The sequence below is a fragment of the Rhinatrema bivittatum genome, chromosome 1, assembly GCF_901001135.1.
Source record: "Rhinatrema bivittatum chromosome 1, aRhiBiv1.1, whole genome shotgun sequence".
Lineage (NCBI taxonomy): Eukaryota > Metazoa > Chordata > Amphibia > Gymnophiona > Rhinatrematidae > Rhinatrema > Rhinatrema bivittatum.
Genome location: NC_042615.1, coordinates 70,719,015 through 70,742,243, shown reverse-complemented (window position 1 = coordinate 70,742,243; position 23,229 = coordinate 70,719,015). Strand labels below are relative to the sequence as shown.

Sequence of the window (23,229 nt, the reverse complement as noted above, 5' to 3'; positions counted from 1 at the left end):
CACATCACGTGAAAAGACACTGTCAGAGCAGACTTTCTCGGCAGGGAGACACTGGATCCAGGAGAATGGGCATTGTTGACCAGAACCTTCCAGCTCCTGGTAGATCACTGGGGCCTCCTATCCATCGATCTACTGGCCACATCTCACAATGGGGAGGTCCCCCAATTCTTCGGTCGCAGAAGAGATCAGCGCTCCTAAGGGATCGATGGCCTTGTCCAGACCTGTCCAAAGGGGGACTTACTGTAGGCTTTCCCTCCGTAGCCTCTACTGAGCAAGGTCATTCGCAAGATCAAACGCCAGAGAGAATTAGTCCTTCTGGTGACCCCGGATTGGCTCACACACCTGTGGTATGCAGACATATGGAGGCTTCTGGTGAAGAGCCCCCTATGCATCCCTCCGCACAGGGACCTTCTCCAACAAGGTCTGATCCTTCACGAGGACCCAACGCAGTTTTGTCTTATGGTCTGGCCCTTGAGAGGGCTCGCCTGGTGGTGGATATTTGGTGGCAGTAACTGCCACCTTGCTTTGCACATGGAAGTTTTCAACATCCTGGATCGCCTAACAGACATCGGCATCTCCGGATCTGCCCACAACTGGTTCAAGTCCTTCCTCAGCAATAGGACTTTCAAAGTCAAAATCAACAATAAAGAGTCACCCCTAACTAAATCAACTCTTGGCGTACCTCAGGGTTCCTCCTTATCTCCTACCCTCTTTAATATTTACCTCCTCCCCCTCTGCCAATTGTTAACAGACCTCAACCTAATTCACTATTTGTACGCAGACGACGTGCAGATTCTAATACCGATAACAGAATCAATCTCAAAAGCGCTCACCCATTGGAACAACTGCCTTCTATCCATCACTAATCTACTCAACAGTTTAAACCTGGTTCTTAATGCCTCCAAGACAGAGCTGCTCCACATATCCTCAAACGAAATCAATATCTCCCCACCATCTCCACACATCTCTCACATTACTTGCAAGCAGGTTAGAGACCTTGGGGTAATACTAGACAATCGTCTAAACCTTAAGAAAATGGTCAACACAACCTCCAAAGACTGTTTCTTCAGATTACAGATTCTAAAACGACTTAAACCACTCTTATTCTTCCACGACTTCAGGACAATCCTCCAAGCGCTACTGTTCGCCAAAATAGACTACTGCAGTGCCCTTTTCCTAGGCCTTCCCAAATCCACTACCAAACCACTGCAGATGTTACAAAATGCGGCTGCGAGATTGCTGACCAGTACCAGCCGCAGCGAACACATCTCTCCCATCCTCAGGAACCTACACTGGTTACCAGTTATTCAGAATTCTATACAAATCAATCACCGTAATTCATAAAACTATCCATCATCATCTTCAACTCAACCTGGAAATCCCATTCAAACTCCACTCCTCTAACAGACCAACTAGAGATACTCTCAAAGGCACCCTGAAATTTCCCCCTACTAAAGCTTCACGCCTCTCGATGACCAAAGACAGAGCTTTTTCGATAGCTGGCCCATCTATCTGGAATAGCATCCCTTCAAGTCTCAGAGTGGAGCCTTGCCTGTTAACTTTTAGAAAAAGACTTAAAACCTGGCTCTTTCACCAAGCCTTCACCGACCCACCAGACAATCACTAGTTGTCCTTCACGCTTACCCGTTATGATGATTATACTCACGAATGGACTCTGACTCTCCCAGGTTAAAGCACCATTAAGCTTTAACCCGTACGCCCTATGGCATCACTTCATATTTATTTCCTGCCTTATCTTCTTTCCAGCTTGTTGCAAGCTTCCAAGTTCTCTTCCCTGTTGATTGTAACTTTGACTCATTCCTACTTACTGTTTATCTTTCGTTTACTTGAATAGTTACCCCAGTTTTTTATTCTTGTTAATTGTAAACCGATCCGATATGGTTATTTACTGTGAAGGTCGGTATATAAAACTGTTAAATAAATAAATAAATCCTGGGTGTACATGTGGATCTGGAGAATATTTGAGGCCTGGTGCAAGGAACACGGGTTGCCCCCTCAGACGACCAAGATCCCCATGATTCTGGAATTTTTACAGGCGGCCTGAACAAAGTGTTGTCCTTCAACTCCTTGAAGGTCCAAGTGCCAGCTCTCTCCTGTTTCAGAGGCAAAGTGAAGGGGCCCACCTGTTGACACATCCTGACTTGGCCTGTTTCCTAAAAGGGGTTAAACACCGCCAACCTCCCTTAAAGTGGCCAGTCCCCCCTATGGAATCTGTCTAGTATTGGACTTTTTAGCAGGGCCTTCCTTTCAGCCGCTTTGCAGTCTGTCTCTACGCCTGTTAATGCTGAAGACTGTATTCTTGGTGGCGATATGCTTGGCTCGTCGCATCTCAACTAGAGGCGCTGTCATGACAGGAGCCGTTCCTCCGGTTGACTCCTGGAATGTTACCGCTTCACACAATTCCTTCCTTCTTGCCAAAGGTAGTATCGGAGTTTCACCTGAAGCAGTCCATTTGCTTTACTGTCCCTATAGAGGCAAGGATACGGAAGACTATTGCCTCCTATGCCACTTAAACCTGAGTAGGCTTTCAGTATGGTACTGGAAGGTTCAGAACCAGTGTGCCAGATGGACCGCTTGTTTGTTCTTCATGGTGGAAGGAAACAAGGTGAAGCAGCTTTGCAAGCTACCATAGCTCGCTGGATCAAGGAAGTGACCACGGGAGCTTATGTAAAGGGAGGGAAGCCTTTACCCCTTCAGGTTAAAGCTCATTCCACTAGGGCCCAGGTAGTATCCTGGACAGAAGCTAAGCTACTATCTCCTGTCGACATCTGACGAGCAGTGACGTGATCTTCCTTGAACATCTTCTCCAGGTTCTATTGCCTGAAGGTCCAGGCCTGAGAGGATGCAGCTTTTGTGAGGGCAGTGCTAACCGGACCAAGGGCAGCCTCCTGCCCCATTCATGAGTAGCTTTTGTACATCCCATTTGTCCTGAGTTCATCTGGCTAAACGCTAGGAAATGTAGAAATTACTTACCTGATAATTTTGTTTTCCTTAATGTAGACAGATGGACTCAGCATTCCACCCACAGCTGCCTATGAACTGTGCTAAGGAATCACCCATGAGGTGAATCCAGAGTCCAAAAGTTTACAGGTAAGCCGTTGCCCTATCCCTAGATCAGGGCATCTGTAATATCACTGGGATTCAGCCTTATGCTTGGTTGAGTACAGTTAAGGTCACCTGTTTTTAATAGTTGTATTCAGATTTTATTCAAGTTTTTCAATAGTATGTCCACAATGGCTTTTGAAGAGAATACTGAATGGCTGAGGTCACTGCAGGGGTACAAGTGACATCAGCTTTAAAACCTGTCTCTATCTGCTAGCAGGGGAGCACATAAATCATTGGTCCTGAGTCCATCTGACTACACTAAGGAAAACAAAATTATCAGGTAAGTACGGTAATTTCTCCAATGCACTGTATTTCATATTTTTGAGCCCTCATAACAAACTATTAAAAAGCCAGTTGCACATGGGGTTAGGGGAATGCTTGTCAATGATACATGCAATTGTGTAGCCCATAATTATGGATTAAGTTGATTCTCTCTCTTAATAGCAATTTTCTTTTTTCTTCTTTAACCTTGTGTCAGGGTTTCTTCTTGAATTTCCAGTTTTTGTGTACATGGATATAGTTTTCTAAATATGGGAAATTCAATCATTGAGTATGTTACCTTGCTATTTTGCTTGTTTTCTGTATCGAGAAAAGTTTAAATATTAAGGCAAATTATCAGACGTGTACTAGAGCTGCGTCCCAGAAGGTGTGCAATATTGAGACACACCTGTTGAATGCAGCTGCCCCTGTTATTTTTAGGGCAATTTTCAAAGTAAATTTACCTGTGTAAATGAGGAGTTTCAAAACTGCTTCCCCACCTTATGGCAGTTAAAAATACCCACCCTGGTCACAGTATGCCTTTTACTCATGGGGATAAGGTGGGGGGGAATGAAAGCTCCTTGGTTTCTTTTGCACCTGTTTCAAGGCGGATGCACCAGTACATGGGTAAAAAGTATCTGCAGGTGCTTGAATGTCAAAGGGTTCTTGCACACTGACCAAGATCTCTCCCTTAGTTTGCATACTAATTCTAGGCCATAGTTCTCAATATTAGGCAATGGCAGAGATATCCTTTCCCTAGCCAGCCTGCGAATCAAACCCAGGTCTTTCGCTTGAACCATAGACCCAGTTCCCCTTTTCACAATATTGGACATGTATGGTAGATGTTTTTCCATCTGGATTTCACAAAAAGTCTAATGTAGTTTAAATAATTTACCTGTGTCACTGTAGTACAGAAGTCAACTCTACAGCATTTCAGTTACCTCACTAACTATAATGGTGTGATTTGAAATTTTTTTTTTCCCCCAGGCTCTTGAACTCGATCCATCCAACACCAAAGCGCTTTACAGACGAGCTCAGGGTTGGCAGGGTTTGAAAGATTATGACCAGGCCTTGGTAATTATTAATGTTTACATTTTGCATCTTAAAACCTATCTTTCTCAAATTATACTCTTAATATTTGGAGTTCTGCTTTTTGTTTTAAGGAGGACCTTAAGAAGGCTCATGAAATAGCACCAGAAGACAAAGGTATTGTTGCCTTTACTTATATTCTTTCTCCTTCTGTTTAGGACTTTATTATATGCCTCCTTAGCCCCACTTTTGTACTATATAAAGGGTTTGGATAGATAGGAGAGTTGAATGCCAATGTCTATGCAATCTGGATTTTTGTCAGGTGTGCTATTAGAAATTATTTGAAATTTGCTAAATTCAATCACTTTTCTCAGGATTGAATAGCAGACCTTAGAGGGCTGTGTGCAAACTGCAGTATTGGCAGCCACAAGATAGTGTGAGCTTTTGAGCAACAGGAGGTGGAAGGGGTGATATAAAATGAGAGAGGAAGGACTGATGGGAAGAGCTTCTTGTCAGGATAGGGACAAGAGAGAAAAACACCTTAATATTGTTTGTTATCCCTATTTTACAGCTATCAGTACTGAAATACTTCGGGTCAAGCATAAGATGAAGGAACAAAAGGCAAAAGAGAAAGCAGTTTATGCAAAAATGTTTGCTTGAGGGGAAAGGTGCAGCTCTGTAAAATTAGTCCCACACTGACTGGGCACATGAGGTTTGTACAACTTCAGCTTGCAAAGGAACTGAAGCATAGTTTCCAGAACTCAGTGGTGGTGAATTAAACCAAAAAAGTATATCACTCATAATTGACAAAGTAGTCAATGTTGAATCTCCAGTTCCTATTCCTTACAATTACATTTTCTTTCTCTAATACATTACTTGAATAACTCTTCTTCATAAAAGGGAGACATTCTGGAAACATTGTGTGCTGCTTAGATTTCAAGTTTTGTCAGCAATGTTTTGACAATGTTCTTTGTTGCATGAACTATGCAAGTGTACTTGGTACCACTGGTTGAGTTTTATCTTTCAGTCCTGTACATTTGTTCTCTATTTCTTAAAAGAAGGCAGTCCCCTAGCCATACAACTAGTGTCTTACTAAGCAGTAGTCCCTCATATCAGCTGTACAGTGGAGAGACATCTCGGCTGCAGCAGCATTCTCAAAAATACATATTTATAAACATACTTCTGGTTTGCACTGTTTATTTTTATTTCCACCATGACACAGATCAAATATCTCATAATGAACCTGATTTTTTTTCTTTTTTTTACATTCTTTCTATTGAGATAGTTTCCAAACTTACTTTGCAGTGTTTGTTCGTGTGCATATGGAAAATAATTTTTTCTGACTGTTCATTCAGTGGAGAACAAATGTTTTTCTTTTTTTTTTTAAATGATGTAACATTTTAATGAGTCTGATTTGATGTTAAAAATTGTTACCAAAAGCAAATAAACATTTAAAGAACTAAAAGTGATGCAAGGTTGATTCCTTTAACATAGCAGTCACACTGTGTGACAATTAAAATATAGCCCTTTCTCTATTTTGCAAAAATTAAGTTTTGACACTTTGCTGTTCACCCGAAATATTTTCATCCATAAAGCTTGTACTGCAGACCACCCTCTTCTGGTGTTCTTAAGCTTCCGTTCAAGGGACCTTTGAATGTCCTTTGCAGTACTACAGTCCTTGTTGAACGTATGGATAACATTATGTGCAAGGTACATTCTCATTAAAGCAGATGGTGACATATCAGACCCGATTTTGATGAAACCACTCAATAATATTGTTCAGGATGACAAGCATCTGCCTGGGTGGCAGTCATTGAAGGCTTCTGCTGTTCCCAGACTCCAGGCTGCAGCTCACATGCCATTGTACGCAGGGCCCCCACCTCCTTCAGGCACCACCCAATTGATATTCTGGCTTGGATCTTTGATATCACATGTCTTACAGTGGACACAATTCTGTGCATTGATTTGTAACCGTAATCCTTCACCACTTTCCAAAGGCACATACTCATACACCCCTGTAACGAGAGAGTACACCATGAGTATCTTTCCAATTCAGGACCTTACATGCCAAGTTGGATGAGCAAACAGGGGGTGGGCTCGCTCCACTGTGAAAACTTGACACTGAAAAATAGCCTCTAGCAGTCTTTATACCCCTTTGCTACCACTTTGTACCTGCAAGCAAGTGGACCTGGTATGGTTAAAGTACCCATAGCAAAACAATGAAAAAGGACTCAGTACTAAACAAGTATTCAATTAAGGGCTATAGCCATGAGTTTGAAAGAAAATATTGTTGAAAGAAAAATTTTTGGAAGAGAAACTGCATCAGCAAGCCTGACACTATGTAGTGCCTTAGGCAGAGCCGTCCTGTCTAATCATTTGCGGTTTTGAGCAGGCATATTAGTATTCAAAACCATTTATTTTGAAGCAAAGATGATATTTTTGAAAAAAGTCTGTCTGTGCCCGTATAAAGTATAGAGACCCATTTTATACAGGCACAGACGGACTTATTATTTTTTCAAAAATATTATCTTTTCAAAACCATTTATTTTGAAGCATACTAATATGCCTGCTCAAAACCGCAAATGATTAGACAGGACTGCTCTGCCTAAGGCACTGCATGTCGTCAGGCTTGCTGATGCGGTTTCTCGTCCAAAAAAATTTCTTTCAACAATATTTTCTTTCAATAAACTCACAGCAATAGCCCTTGATTGAATACTTGAGTCCTTTTTCGTTGTTTTGCTATTCAATAGATAGGACCGGTTTGCTAGCTCTTTGTTCTTTTTGTGTGTTAAAGTACCCATAGGCCAGCTTAAAATGCTTTTTAAAAATTACACCCTATAGTGGAGCCACTTCAAGCTGGCCATTTTCTAAGATCAAAACCAAACAGTTTAAACTGTTGTAGAGCTGTATTAGTATGTGAATTGCATAGTTATGTAAAAGTAATACTTTAGCTAGGTGATTTTGGAATTGGTTTAAGTGAATCAGCTGCATCTCAAAATGGATATATCTGCACTGGAGAAAGTGCAGAGAATGGCGGTCAAATTAAGGGATGAGGAAAGGCTAAAGACGTTAGGGCTGTTCAGTTTGGAGAAAAGACAGAGGTGGGGATATGATAGAAGTCTACAAAATAATGAAAGGACATGAACAAGTTAATGTAAATCAGTTATTTACTCTCTGATAATAGAAGGACCAGGGGGGCATTCTATGAAGTTAGCAAATAGCTCATTTAAAACAAATCAAAAAATTCTTTCACTCAGCACATAGTTACGGTCTGGAATTCAGAGGATGCAGTTAGTGTAACTGGGTTTAAAAAAAGGTTTGGATAAGTTCCTAGAGGAAAAAACTAGGAAGGTGGACCACTTAATATACTATTGTGTTCCAGCTCACCTCTGCAGAAGGGACATGCACTGCAGCAGCCTATACTGTCCCAATGGCTCTAGAAGTTTGCACCTGTGCAGGTCTGCTAGGCTGCCTCATCAGTCTGTCTTTTTTTTTTTTAATCTGTTAGCCCACATGCTTGTTGACACACTGCCATTTGTACACACTCCCTTGGCCTAGAGCATTTCAACTAGAGACACCAGTTTTGGACAGACAGTTCTAAAAAGCTTAATTCCTTCAACTCCCTTACTAACCCCTTATAAAACAGGCTGTTCATGTTGTACTATAATAATGTGCAACCCTCTGTTTGGGAGTCTCTACTTGTGTGGCTGATCACTATCCTGCTTGTCCACAGCGAAAGCAAAGTTGCTTACCTATAACAGGTGTTCTTTGTAGATGCCAGGACAAATCAGCCTCACAATCTGATAGACCACCCATATAGAGCTGAAGCTTAGCTTGCTAAAGAGAGACTTGTGCTTGAAAAAACCTTCTCTGTCTTTGTGAGCTCTGAGAGTACATTTCTGTCTCAGCACAGTCAGCTGACATTGCCCATGTGTATGGAGGATTGGATCTTCTTTCTACGGAGAACACCTGTTATAGGTAAGAAACTGTTTTCCCAACTCTTGGGAACCATGGAAAAGAACTGAAGGGGGCCCCCACAGTGATGCAGAACATTCTACATATAGGCCACAGAACATCATAAAAAGCTCTGAAAGCACTGTTCTGACCTGGGATTTGTCTGATAACTGCTATCCTGCTTGTTCTCTGCAAACTATTACAGCTTTACAAGTCTCTAGTACGACCACACCTTGCGACTGTATAGTACAAAAAGACACATGGTGGCAGCCAACAAAATGGTGCATGGGGTATACTTATATATAAAGCCAAACATACAAAGAATGATGGTGCTAAAGATGAACTCTACACTAAAGGGTAGATATGAGACAAACCTACAAATATCCAGCAAGCTTCACTGAAGTATCAGTATTAACATTTTCTATAGAATGAAAAGCTTGAGGAGGAGGGGTTGTCATCTCAAGCTGAAGGGAGGGAGTCTCAAAAGGAATAAAAGAAAATACACATTTCCCATCAATAGCAGGGCTGAATCAGCCAAACTGTCTTGGACTGTCCGTCAAGGCCCGGGAAGGCGGAGCTTTTCAAAGCTTTCTACAGAGCTTTGCTCTGTGCAGCTGCGCATAACTTCCCGCGCAGGAAAAGCAGATTCTCATTCTGTTTTTTATGCACGCACACGGAGCTTCGCATCTACTCAGCATCATCAAAATTGGTTTAAAAAACAGATCGGAAAAAGGTGGTCAGAGAAAGCCCAGGCCATCGGGGTTCAAGCCTTGCCCCTGTGGGGAAATTGCCGATTTACTGACAGGCACTCAGCCTGTTATGTGTGTCTGGGCCCAGACCACAAACAGGAGTCCTGCAGACATTGTGGGAGAATGTCGCCCAGGGCTCAACGCCAAAGGGCGGACAAAATAGAAAAATTGAAGTTGGGTAGGGGCTTGTATGCACCCCCCTTCGGAAGCGCATTCTTCGCCGGGACCGGCAAAGCACCACCTAATCGTAAAAAAAGAGGGCAGCCTCAATAAGCCCTACCTCCTCTGGCTCGAGTGAGGCAAAAAGGCAAAAGGAACGCGCTCAAAAAGTCTGTGTTTTGGGGACTGGGTTACATGCAGGGAAGCAAAGAAACCCCGATGCAGGCGTCGAGTTTGGCTCATCGATCGACGCACCATATGATGTCGGTGCACCTATCCATGTCCGGAGACTCGGACGCCGGCGCAACCTCAAAAGAAGACTCATAGCTCGACGCAAGAACGTCAATTGAAGCATTTCTCAACGCAGGAGCATAAGAACATAAATTGCCATGCTGGTTCAGACCAAGGGTCCATCAAGCCCAGCATTCTGTTTCCAACAGAGGCCAAACCAGGCCACAAGAACCTGGCAATTACCCAAACACTAAGAAGATCCCATGCTACTGATGCAATTAATAGCAGTGGCTATTCCCTAAGTAAATTTGATTAATAGCCGTTAATGAACTTCTACAAGAACTTATCCAAACCTTTTTTGAACCCACCTACACTAACTGCACTAACCACATTCTCTGGCAACAAATTCCAGAGCTTTATTGTGCGTTGAGTGAAAAAGAATTTTCTCCGATTAGTCTTAAATGTGCTACTTGCTAACTTCATGGAATGCCCCCTAGTCCCTTCTATTATTTGAAAGTGTAAATAACCGATTCACATCTACTCGTTCAAGACCTCTCGTGATCTTAAAGACCTCTATCATATCCCCCCTCAGCCGTCTCTTCTCCAAGCTATGGAATCGACGCATACACCACCGAAGGCTCATAAGTGGCCAGGCTCTCCTAACGATCCATCGAGATCAGTGAGAGAGCGCAGAAATGACTCAGACATCAAAGGATGATTTGTCAAAACAGGTTCCAAGATCAAAGCATTCTCATAAGAGGAAGCATTTGGAACTTTCCTCGGGAGCATCTTCACTGGCTATCACCAGACATATTCAAGACCACAACAGTTTTCACCGTTACGGTCCAGAGTGGCTCATAATAGGGAACAGAGTTGCCCATGACTTCAGGAGACGAGTGGACGCAAACATCATCCCACTCTTCGTCTTCCTCTCTTCCAGTCTTATCCAACATTTCATAGTTGTCACATTCACATCACAAGGACCAAGTTATAGGTAAACGGTATGGGAAAAAACGGAAGTTTGAATATGGAATACATCCGCAGCTACCAGACCCAGATATTCAATTGGCTCCCCATCCACACTTACCAACACCTAGCGGACAGGTTCCGCAAATGCCAGATGTAGCTCAACAGGCAATAGCACAAATTTCAACAGTGCTAACGGGACTTATTACATCCATACAGGCTTCGTATCAGCTACCTTAACTTCCATCTCATAGTCCACAAGACGTATCACCTCAGAGACCTAACACACCTTTGTCTCTGTCTCCTGGACTATCCTTACCAGAACCAGAGCAACAGAAACAACCAAGCCCTCCTATACTATCGCATCAACCAATCTCAATTCCAACCTCTCCTACCTCCTCCAGGGGATACCCGTCAGACCCTGAGGCGGAACCTCAAGAACCGTACTCACTATCAGAAGACCTGACCTACCCAAGATTTATTGACAAGGTAGGTTCGGCTCTACATCTGGAAGTGCAAAAGATTCCTGACCCTAGGACAGAAACTCTAGGGCTTTTAAAAATTTTCGACATGCCCACTGAACCAACTAGCCTCCCATCGCACAAGGTTCTCGATGCATTGCTAGAAAAATCCTGGGAAACGCCTTTTAACACTGTATAAAAGTATAAAAGGAAACAGTCTTCGTTTTATACATCTCCACCGTTACCACATCAATTAGTCATTGTGGAGTCTGCAATGCAAAGGGCTAAGAAGACAAGGATGCATTCCAATGCCCCTCCAGGAAAGGACCACAAGTATTTAGACGATTTTGCAAAGAAGTCTTACCAATCATCAATGCTCGGTGCTTGTAATGGACAACACCAATTCTATATTGTCCAATACTTGTACGATTGTCTCCAGAGGGTAAAGACGTTACTACCAGATTCGAAGTCGGCCTCAGGACGTCTTCCACCAATTCAGAACATGGAGGGAGGGAGGCTTACGCCACCTTTTACGTACGATATATGAGTCGTTTGAGACTGCTTCCAGGAATTCGGCATCTGCGATAGCCGCGGTAGAATTGCATGGCTTCAGGCGAGTGCCATACAGGAGAACGTCCTCAACAAACTGGCAAACCTTCCATGTTGTGGAGACAATTTATTTGGAACTAGTCTACAGGAGACAGTGTCACAGTTAAGAGTACAGTCCTCGGTTAACCTACCACCCTTTTCATCCTTTCCTAGGCGTTATTATGCGCAAGCACATAGACAGCCTTTTCAGAGATGACAATTCCGGCCATACCTGCCATACAGAATGTCCTCCTACCAACCACCACAATGTCCACAACTTCTGCAACAACAACATAAGAACATGCCATACTGGGTCAGACCAAGGGTCCATCAAGCCCAGCATCCTGTTTCCAACAGTGGCCAATCCAGGCCATAAGAACCTGGCAAGACGAGGCAGACCCAGGACCCAAAGTTTGCAGAGACAATCTGCTGTGACTACGTCCAAGACTCGGTCATCTTTTTGAGCTCTACGGGGCCACCGCCACCTCCTACCACCATAGCAGGCAGGATTCAACAAACAACTGGGTTCTGGATATAGTACATCATGGATACCATCTTCATTTTTCATCCAATCCACCTCTGCCCTTCCTATCTTGTGGCAGAAAGGGCAGGGCAGTCCATCTGCAATTAGAGTAAGAGATCACTCAACTATTCAAGCAATGCGCAATACGGAAGATACCCAAATCATCATGGGACACAGGTTTCTATTCCCCATATTTCCTCATTCGCAAGAAGACAGAAGGCCTACGTCCCATCTTGGATTTGCACGAACTCAACAAGCATTTAGTGAAGGAAAAATTCAAGATGGTATCTCTGAAGTCCATTCTTCCTCTACTTCAACCCAACAATTGGATGTTTACTAGTTCTAAAGGATGCCTATACTCACATTCCAATGCATCCTGCTTCATGGTGATACCTGTGCTTCCAGTTCAAAGATCAACACTACCAATACAAGGTATTGCCGTTCAGTCTAGCGGCCACACCCAGAGTTTTCACAAAATGCATGGAAATGGTGGTGGCCCACCTAAGGAAACAAAAAATCCAAATATTTCCATATCTGGACGATTGGCTCATAGTTGCATCAGATCCAGAGACACTTCATTCTCAAATGCATCAGATAGTACATTGTATTCAGGAATTGGGCCTCCTCGTCAATTTCAAGAAATCCAACTCACCTCGACGCAGTCCCTTCAATTCATTGGAGCGCACCTAGTTACATTCCAAACAAGAGCTTTCCTACCACAGGACAGATCATTCACCCTGTGCAGTTTGCTACGCACCATCAAACTTACAGTGAAACCAACTGCTCAACAGGTACTGACTCTTGAGACATATGTCAGGGGCTGTATACACAGTCCAAAATATTCGACTGCATACTGGCAGAATACAATGGGGATTAAAGAGACAATGGTCACAACACTGCCAACTTTTATCAATGCACATTGCCTTAACTCAGGAAATGATTATCTATATAGACTGGTGGCTGAAACGGAACACACTCACCAGGCAAGCACTTTTCAGAACCTACCGCACAACGCAGTATTGACAACGGATGCTTCCCACAAGGTTGGAGAGGTCACCTGGATCATCTCGAGACACAAGGGCTATGGTCCAAGAAGGAAAGCACATACCAGATAAACCTACTGGAACTCAGAGCAATCCGAAATGCCTTACAAACGTTCCGCCTCCATTTGCAAGGCAAAGAAGTCATGGTATACACTGACAATCAAGTAGCCATGTTTTATATAAACAAGCAAGGAGGGTCAGGTTCATGGAACCTTTGCAGGGAAGCAATCCTCATTCTAGAATGGGCAGCGCAAAGGCAGACCGTTTAAGTTGTGTATTTCATCCCCACGAGTAGTCTTTACATCAACAGATTGCAGGCAGGATTTTCAACGGTTGGGATACTCCAGCCACAGACCTGTTTGCCACACAATGCAATAAAAAGGTGTTCCACTTCTGTTCACTAATGCCCAGTCCATACAGGATAGCGCAAGATGCCTTCCTACTTCCTTGGACTGGAAAACTCCTATATGCTTTCCCACCAATTTCTCTTCTCACTTGAACAATTCAGAAGTGCACACAAGACAGAGCAAACCTGATCTTGATAGCTCCAGCATGGCCCAGACAGGTGGTACACTTACCTACTAAGACTATCGATAGACGATCCAATTCCACTGGAAGACCGCAGCGATCTATCACAGGACCAAGGAGCTCTACTACACCCGATGCACAGGTCGTTACACCTGACAGTGTGGAGATTGAGCGGACACTACTAACAAACATGGGCTTATCTTATTCAGTCCAAGAATTCATACTGGCGGCCAGGAAACCTTCCACACGACGTAACTACTATTTCAAAGGGAAGAGATCCGCTGCTTGGTGCTCATCACACCATTTCAACCCACATAATTGTCCACCAGAGCACCTGTTGGAATACCTGCACACACTGTACGCAGCAGGCCTTGCAACAGCATCAGAAAGAGTTCACTTAAGTGTCATTGCAGCTTTGCATACGCAACATAATGGTCAATCCATTTCCACACATCCAATGGTCTCCTGTTTCATGACAAGCCTCTTCCATCTACGGCCCCTGTGGAACTTGAACACGGTGTTAGAACAGCTTATGTTATCTCCCTTTGAGCCTTTGGACACGGCACACAAAGTACCTTACGTGGAAAATAGTCTTTTAATAGCGGTCACTTCAGCACAACGTGTAAGTGAGATTCAAGCCTTAGTGCATTACAGCCCTTACACCTAGAGTTCTACCATGACAAAGTAGTTCTCCGCACACATCCGTCCTTCTTACTGAAAATGGTTTCTGCTTTCCATCTCAATCAATCGATCGAATTATCCACGTTCTTTCCAAAGCCACATCATAATGACAGGGATAAGTTATTACACACTTTGGATTGTAAACAAGCATTGGCCTATTACAAAAACAGAACCAGCGCAAACACCAGATCATCGCAACTTTTTCTCACCTTTAACCCGAACTTTCTAGGGTTGTCAATAGCAAAGAGGACTATATCCAGCTGGATTGTTCAGTGCATAAAGTTAAGAACATAAGAACATGCCATACTGGGTCAGACCAAGGGTCCATCAATCCAGGCCATAAGAACCTGGCAAGTACCCAAAAACTAAGTCTATTCCATGTTACCGTTGCTAGTAATAGCGGTGGTTATGATCTAAGTCAACTTAATTAATAGCAGGTAATGGACTTCTCCTCCAAGAACTTATCTAATCCTTTTTTAAACACAGCTATACTAACTGCACTAACCACATCTTCTGGCAACGAATTCCAGAATTTAATTGTGCGTTGAGTGAAAAAGAACTTTCTACGATTAGTTTTAAATGTGCCACATGCTAACTTCATGGAGTGCCCCTAGTCTATTATCCGAAAGATTAAAAAAACGATTCACATCTACCCATTCTAGACCTCTCATGATTTTAAACACCTCTATCATATCCCCCCCTCAGCTGTCTCTTCTCTAAGCTGAAAATTCCTAACCTCTTTAGTCTTTCCTTATAGGGGAGCTGTTCCATTCCCTTTATCATTTTGGTCGCCCTTCTCTGTACTTTCTCCATCGCAATTATATCTTGAGATGCGGCGACCAGAATTGTACACAGTATTCAAGGTGCGGTCTCACCATGGAGCGATAGAGGCATTATGACATTTTCCGTTTTATTCACCATTGGCTTTCTAATAATTCCCAACATTCTGTTTGCTTTTTTGACTGCCGCAGCACACTGAACCAACAATTTCAATGTGTTATCCACTATGACACCTAACTGCTTTCTTAGACCGCCTGCCTTCATGTTTTTTGGGACCATCGATATATGTAAGGCGGCCACCTGGTCATCTCTTCATACCTTCACATCACATTGTTGCCTTGACCAACAAAACAGAGGACGCAAAAGTGGGCAAGGCAGTGCTCAATAACCTTATTCTATGAACAATCACAGTTGGCTGTCCACATACCAAGGTCACACTCCTTCGGAACGGGGATAACAGTAACCATGTGTGACCATCTGCTTGGGATTCCCAAGACAGCATGGCTGATTCAGCCCTATCGACAGGAAAAGCAAGTTTGCTTACCGTAAACGGTGTTCCCGTAGATAGCAGGATGAATCAACCATGCATACCCACCCACCTCTGTGGACAGCCAAACTCGTACTTACGATATGTTCATCTTCTACTATATCACAGACTGAGGAGAATCTGCTTTTCCTGCGCAGGAACTCACGCGCAGCCGCACAGAGCAAAGGTCTGCAGAAAGCTTTGAGAAGCTCCGCCTTCCCGGGCCTTGATGGACAGCCCAAGACAGCATGGCTGATTCATCCTGCTATCTACGGAAACACCATTTACAGTAAGCAAACTTGCTTTCACTGACACACAAACCTCCAGAAGAGATTACAGGAGCCAAAAAAAGAGGAAGAATTTAAGTATGTTTGGGACAGACACAAAGGGAGGAAGAAGAGTTGCTTACCTGTAATAGGTGTTCTCCCAGGATAGCAGGATGTTAGTCCTCACACATAGATGACATCAGATGGAGCCCAGCACAGAACCTTTATCTCAAAGAATCTAGAGCTTTAAGAAATTGCCATGCTTTTAACATACCCTACTGAGCATGTGCACCTATAGTTATCACCCTGCCCCCTAGGCAGTCCCTCGGTCCATGATATAGTGAAGACATGGAGAAACCAACTCCCAGGGAAGGCAGGCGGGTTTTGTGAGTACTAACATCCTGTTGTCCATTGAATACTTGTTACAGGTAAGCGACAAGCAGGAGGGTAGTCCTCACACATGGGTTAATCACTAGCTATAGGCTGTCCGAGCAGGACAAAGCAGGAAACCACACAGTGCAGAACGACTACCTGTATCCCTTTTGCCTGTGAGGCAGCCAATTCACCAGGGATCCAGGCTGGAGAAGAGTTGGGTTCTACAAAGAAATGACAGACATAAAACCCTCATACATAGCAGGGGTGCCTAAGGCAAAGGAGTGATGCGATTGTGAGCAGAAGCATATCACATCACAGAAAACATTACAAGCCGGGTTCAGAACAGTAACCCTGCCTAATTAGGCCTAGAACCTCCTGGGTACAGGAAAAAGTCTAGAGATGTAAACAAGAGAAGTACTGTTAGAATAACTCCCCAGAAAGAAACTGGTGCACTGACATCTAAAGGACAAAATGGCTCTGCAGAAGTGTGCCCATGTGTGACTGATAGGTACAATAGGCAGAAAAACACAATCAGCAATGGTAGGGCTTGAGACAGACCCCACGTGCCAAAGCACCAGATCTAGCTGAACATGCAGGACAGCAGCAAAGATCCAGGGGATGAACAGCAACCCCTGAATGGACTGCTAGCTCAACTCCTGAGCAGGGAGAAAAGTTAGGCCTGAAGTTCACCCACACTGCACCCTGTCAAGGGCAGGGCCATCCATCCTGCCTACAGGATTGGTAAGGTGAGCAGGAACACACTTTGCGCAGCCTAGTGAAGTGAGAAAGCTAAAGACAGTATTGGCCAGAAGAAAGAAGGCTCTTTCTGGCCTATTCTGGACCTCAAAGGGGTGAACAAGGCTCTCAGGGTGCCCCATTTTCGAATGGAGACCCTGCGCCCTGTCACTGCGGTGGTGCACAGTGGTGCGTTCCTAGCCTCATTGGATCTGATGGAAGCGTAGCTGCCTATCGGAATCCACAAGGAACATCAGAAATTTCTTTGCTTCATGGTCCTTGGCAGGCACTTCCAGTTTTGTGCCCTACCATTCAGTCTTGCAATGGCACCACATGCCTTCACCAAGGTCATGGTGGTGGTGGCAGCGGCCCTCTGAAGGGAGGGTTGGTTGGTTCACCCTTACCTGGACAATTGGCTTATTCAAGCAAAGGTGGAGGACCTCTGCAAGCAGGCGGTGCAAAAGCTCCTGCATCGGTTGAGGTCGCTTGGTTGGATCGTCAATCACGTCACGAGTTGCCTTCCCTCGCAGACCCTGGACTTCCTGGGGGCTCGATTCGATACTCGAGTGGGCAAGGTCTTCTTTATGGCTGAACATATAGACAAACTACAGATAAAAGTGTGTCATCTCTTGGACCTCCCGGAACCCAGAGTCTGGGATTATTTACAGGTCCTTGGCTCCATGGCATCCACGCTGGAGCTGGTTCCGTGGGCCTTTGCGCATATGAGACCATTACAAGCAGCGTTACTGTCTCGCTGGGATCAGATGTCTAAGGAATTTCACATCCCCTTGCCGCTCACAGGCTCCCCCAGATCCAGTCTTGGCTGGTGGCTGGTCCTGAAGCATCTGACGCGTGGGGTGGACCTCGAGGTGCCTCAGTGGGGTGATAGTCATCACGGACGAAAGCCTCTCTGGCTGGGGAGCAGTCTGTCAATCTCAGTCGGCCCAGGGACAATGGTCGGCGAAGGAAGCCCAGTAGTTTATCAATCGCCTGGAGACCAGGGCCATATGGCTGGCGTTAAGAGTTTTCTCCCACTTCTTTGCTACCGGGCTGTGAGAGTTCTCTCAAACAATAAGACAGCGGTGGCGTACATCAACCGCCAGGGGGGAACCAAGAGTTGTCCGGTGGCTCTCTAAGCACAACGTCTGATGGTCTGGGCCAAACAACATTTAGCCTTGCTGGCGGCGTCCCTCATTGCGGGGGTCGACAACATACAGGTGGATTTTCTCTGCTGCCAGAAGCTGGATCCCGGAGAGTGGGAGCTGTCATTGGAAGCGATGTCTCATCTCCCACAGATGGGGGGGGGGGGGGGGGGTTCCCCATCTCGATCTGATGGCAACTCGCATGAATGCCAAGGCACCCCGTTTCTTCAGTCGCAGACTAGAACACGGAGCGGAAGGGGTCGATGCTCTGGTTCTCTTGTGGCCGCAACGCGTGTTGCTTTACGTGTTCCCTCCATGGCCCCTCATAGGCAAGATTCTACGGCGGATAGAGATGCATCCAGGGCGGGTAATTCTAGTGGCTCCAGAGTGGCCCCAGAGACCCTGGTTCGCCGATTTATTCAACCTCACAGTGAATGGACCCCTACAACTGAGCCATCTTCCAAACTTACTGTGTCAAGGTCCTATATTTTTCAATCAGGTGGATCGCTTTTGTCTAGCGGCCTGGCTTTTGAAAGGAGACGCCTAAGGAAAAAGGGCTATTCAGAAGGCGTGATTGCCACCCTGCTTCGGTCTCGGAAGACCTCGACTTCTATGACTTATGTCTGGGTCTGGAAAGTCTTCGAATTGTGGTGTTGTGAGCATAGTACCTTGCCTCGGTGGCACAGATTCTTGCATTTTTGCAAAATGGCCTTAGCAAACGGTTGTCTTTTAATTCCTTCCGTGTGCAGGTTGCGGCGTTGGGCTGTTAGAGGGAAGCTCCTAGGGGGAAATTTGGCAGCACATCTGGATGTGGTCCGTTTCCTACGGGGGTGGGGGGGGGGGGCGGGAATGGACGGGACATTTGAATCCTCTGGTTCATCCATCTTGGGACAGAACTTGGTCCTCAAGGTTTTGTGTGGCGTGCCTTTTGAACCTCTCAGGAAGTCCCATCCTGAAGGATTTGTCTCTGAAGACGGTATTTTTGGTGGCAATCTGATTGGCTCGGAGGGTTTCTTAACTCCAAGCCCTTTCATGCAGGGAACCTTTTCTGCATATCTCTGATTCAGGGGTATCTCTCCAGATGGTGCCCTCCTTTTTGCCCATGGTGGTCTCTGCCTTTCCCATGAACCAGTTGGTTGAGCTCCTGGCTTTTCGTAACGTTGAGAGGGATGCGCCTCACGCCAAAGAATTAAGACACTTGGATGTCAAGAGGGTCTTATTGCGTTACCTAGAGTTAACTAATCCGTTCTGATTTTTGGACCATCTCTTTGTTCTGTGGAGTGGCCCTAAGAGGGGACATATGGCGTCCAAAGTGATTATAGCCCGTTGGTTGAAAGAGGCTATTGTTTCCGCTTACATATGTTGTGGTCGTCCTGTTCCAGAGGGCATTAAAGCGCATTCGATTCGATCTCAGGCCCCTTCCTGGGCGGAATGTCAGTTACTCTCACCGCAAGAAATTTGCAGAGCAGCCACCTGGAGGTCTTTGCATACCTTTGCCAAGCACTACAGATTAGATGTCCAATCTCCAGGTGTTCTTTTCGGAGACAGTGTCATTCGAGTGGGATTCTCCAGGTCCCACCCCATTTAGGGAGGCTTTGGTACATCCCAGCTGTCTGGACTGATTCAGGTACGTGTAAGGAAAGGAAAATTGGTTCTTACCTGCTAATTTTCATTTCTGTAATACCACGGATCAGTCCAGACGCCCGCCTGGGATTTTGTTCTGGAGAGTCCGCTCGGTCTGAGTTATATTGCTGTTTTAGGTCCGCAGATACTTTGCCGGCTGTAGAAGGGTACAGGTTTCTACTTTATCCTCTTCACAGGTTTTCTTTTTTCAAATGTACATAGTTATACTTAGGTTATTTCTTCTTGTCCATTGATAATTTATTCTCACTGTTCGAGTTCTTCTGCTTTGATATAGTTTCTATTCTGAAGAGACACAGGCAGCACTCAGGCTTAAGAGGGGGTACTCTCAAAGTTTTTCTCTGTCTCCATCTGCTGGAAGGGAGGCAAAACCCAGCTGTCTGGACTGATCCGTGGTACTACAGGAACGAAAATTAGCAGGTAAGAACCAATTTTCCTATCCTGACATCAATGCATCAGATCAACGGTATGCTGGTCACAGATGGGCACTGGGAACTCTTACTGGGTATGGCCCCAAACTGTGCAGGGCAGCAAGCTTCTTGCCCAAGCTCCTGCTCACCCTCTCTCTTCAGAGAAGGAAGACTGCACTTCCATCACCAGCAAGCAGGAGGGGAGGCTATGTCATCTAGGGCTCCTGCCCATGGAGACTAGTTCCTTTGAGTGTGGGGAGGATGAGCTCCCCCCCCCCCATAGGAATGGTATAGTCCTCGATCTCTTTACTGTCTGACTTCCTTCGATACAGATCGATATGTGAAATGACATGGAACTCCTGCCCAGATAAAACTCTACCTAGTCCCCAGGTTCAGCAGCCTACACGGATGACTCACATACTGTACTCATCACCCCTGCCAGCACCGGACAAAAGGTACAAAAACAGCTAGAGCAAGGAGAGGACACAAACTAAAACACATGCAGTATGATTTATTTTTTTTATTTTAAAAAAGGAAGAAATAAACTGCACAATGACTAAGGCCCGCCAAGCAGCTGGCAGAAAGAGGACAAAGAGAAAAAGAAAATTACTGTTAGGTAAAGTAAAAAAAAAAAAAAGCTGCAGCTCTAGAAAAAAAATAATTTACAAAGACTATAGAGGAAGAGAGAAAAGCTGAGTACTGTGAACACATGGTTCTGCAGGAAAAAAAGACTGAGGGACTCCACTTAAGGGGCAAGGTGAGGACTATAGCTGCACATGCGCAGTAGGGCATGTTGAAAGCTCCAGATTCTTTGCCATCAAAGGTCCATGCTGGGCTCCATCTGATGATGTAACCCATGTGTGAGGGCTACCATCCTGCTTGTCCTCAGAGAAAATCACAGATCACACAAAAACTGACTCCCCAACAGGCAGGCACAAATAGTCTTTTTCTGTCCACACCTGTTTCTAAATAGGAAAAATGGGCAATTGATGTGGGCCTGGTGCTCCCACTGCTAATTCATATCTTTGCTTCACTCAATATCTGGTTTCTGCTGAGACAGGTGTGTGTTTGAACTGACCAGAGATCCCCTTCCCCCAAAAAATCCCATGCATTTTAGCTACATACCAGCAGGGCAGAATCTCTGTTCAGGACCATCGTATATTGCCAAATTTCTGTTCACAGGCATGCTGTCATCCAGCAGCGTTAAGTGTGGTGGCTGGTCAGACTCATGATTTGTGCCACTCAGAGCCACAGAAGAAAGAAGGTCAAAACTAATCTTGCCATCCGGCTTTGGATACTCAATTGGGGTACAGTCTTTGGCTGGTTTTAGCTGATCACTGTCTGCCCCTGAAATATAGAAAGCACACATTATTCCCACAAATAAAATCACAAAAATAAAGAAACTTGAGGACTCTCTGCAGATAAGAGTCTACCTTCAGGTTCATTTTGTTATTCCTATAGAGTATTAATATCAGGTTCAGCAGGAAAAATATTGATCACATATAAAGTTTAGTTTTTGGCTGGCTACATTCTGCCAAAATCTGAGCTGCCTATGGTTAGCAGCCAATGGACGGACATCTTATGTTTAGATATAAGTTATAGCATATGCATATTGTTTTTAAATATTTATTAGTTTTAAACATTAGGGTCCAATTTATATTTTAAGTTGTCATGTCAATACTGTTTCAGAAAAGGCCACATCTGCTAGCCTGCTGACCTTTTCTGTCAAAGTGATGCTATGCACCTGTTTTTAAGTCTGGCCCTTGGAAAATATTAATCCTATGTAAAAATCTAAACATATATAAACTAACACAATAGACCTACATTAATCCAGCAAAACTATCCCCTCCCCCCCCCCAAACCGCTAATATATCTACTTCAATGGAAATCTGTTCCCTAAAAGGAGCTTTATAATGTCTCATTCCAGCTTATCCAGCACACTGGGAACTTTCACATTCTTCTAAAAATATCCATTTGTTTTTTGACCAATTTTTCTAGTGTCCAAGAGGGTAGACCCACACCATTTTCTCTTAATGCACTTCACTTCTTTGTTCTCACAATCCCAACCCGTGTAATTTCTGCTCTATCGTCATTTAATGAATGAATGATTAGGAGATGCCAGACGCTACAGACAAGACTGGCTGCAATCAGAGGATCCCATGTAATAAGATGCACTCAGTAGAGTGCATAACTTTGGCAAACTTTTATTAGCCCGCATCTATAACCACCAACATTAGGGTACAAGGCAACAGCAACTGACTAACTCTAGCCATAAACTAAACCTGGAGAAATTAGGCCACAGCTTCAAAGATCTTTTATAATGGCACCTGAGTGCCCTGCTGCTTTTTGTCTTCTGTTTTGGCTGATGAGATGCAGCTACAGATGGGGCCAGTAACTCCTTACTCAGGCCTGAACCCACCCCACATACAGGCCGATACAGTACAGTGTGCTCCGCTGGAGCGCACTGTTAGCCCGTGCGTTTGACGTGCTATTTTTATCCCTTACACAGTAAGGGTAATAGCGCGTCAAAAACATACGACCCCCCGAAACGAATAGTGCCCGCAACATGCAAATGCATGTTGATGGCCCTATTAGTTATTCCCGCGCGATACAGAAAGTAAAATTTAGCCGCACATTTTACTTTTTGAAATTAATGCCTGTCCAAAGGCAGGCGTTAATTTCTGCCGGCACCAGGAAAGTTTACAGAAAAGCATAAAAAACTGCTTTTCTGTACACCCTCCAACTTAATATCATAGCGATATTAAGTCAGAGGCTCCCACCAAAAAAAAAATTAATTGAAAAACAAAAATTGTAAAATGTGCCCGCGAGTTGGAAGACAGACTCTCAATTATGCTGGCGTCCATTTTCCGAACCCGTGGCTGTCAGCAGGTTCGAGAACAGATGCCGGAAAAATTGAGCGTCTGCTGTCAAACCTGCTGACAGCTGCCGTTCCTGTCAAAAAGGAGGTGCTAGGGACGTGCTAGTGTCCCTAGCACCTCTTTTTACCGTGGGCCCTCATTTAAATACTTGATCGCGCGCCACGGAGAGTGGCCTGGGC

The 23,229-nt window shown here is 44.6% G+C and overlaps 2 protein-coding genes across 2 annotated transcripts in view; one reads left to right on the top strand and one right to left on the bottom strand.

Moving 5' to 3' along the window:
- PPID (peptidylprolyl isomerase D) overlaps positions 1–5,861 on the top strand; it is a 96,833-nt gene extending 90,972 nt beyond the window's left edge. The window contains exons 8-10 of the mRNA XM_029616638.1: positions 4,372–4,458; positions 4,548–4,590; positions 4,985–5,861. Coding sequence (XP_029472498.1) covers positions 4,372–4,458; positions 4,548–4,590; positions 4,985–5,073 — 219 coding nt within the window. The 3' untranslated portion in view covers positions 5,074–5,861. The remainder of the gene's footprint in view (positions 1–4,371; positions 4,459–4,547; positions 4,591–4,984) is intronic.
- Positions 5,725–23,229, bottom strand: part of ETFDH (electron transfer flavoprotein dehydrogenase) — an 81,484-nt gene continuing 63,979 nt past the window's right edge. Inside the window, exons 12-13 of the mRNA XM_029616515.1 lie at positions 21,297–21,518; positions 5,725–6,428 (exon numbers count right to left, since the gene is read on the bottom strand). Coding sequence (XP_029472375.1) covers positions 6,265–6,428; positions 21,297–21,518 — 386 coding nt within the window. The 3' untranslated portion in view covers positions 5,725–6,264. The remainder of the gene's footprint in view (positions 6,429–21,296; positions 21,519–23,229) is intronic.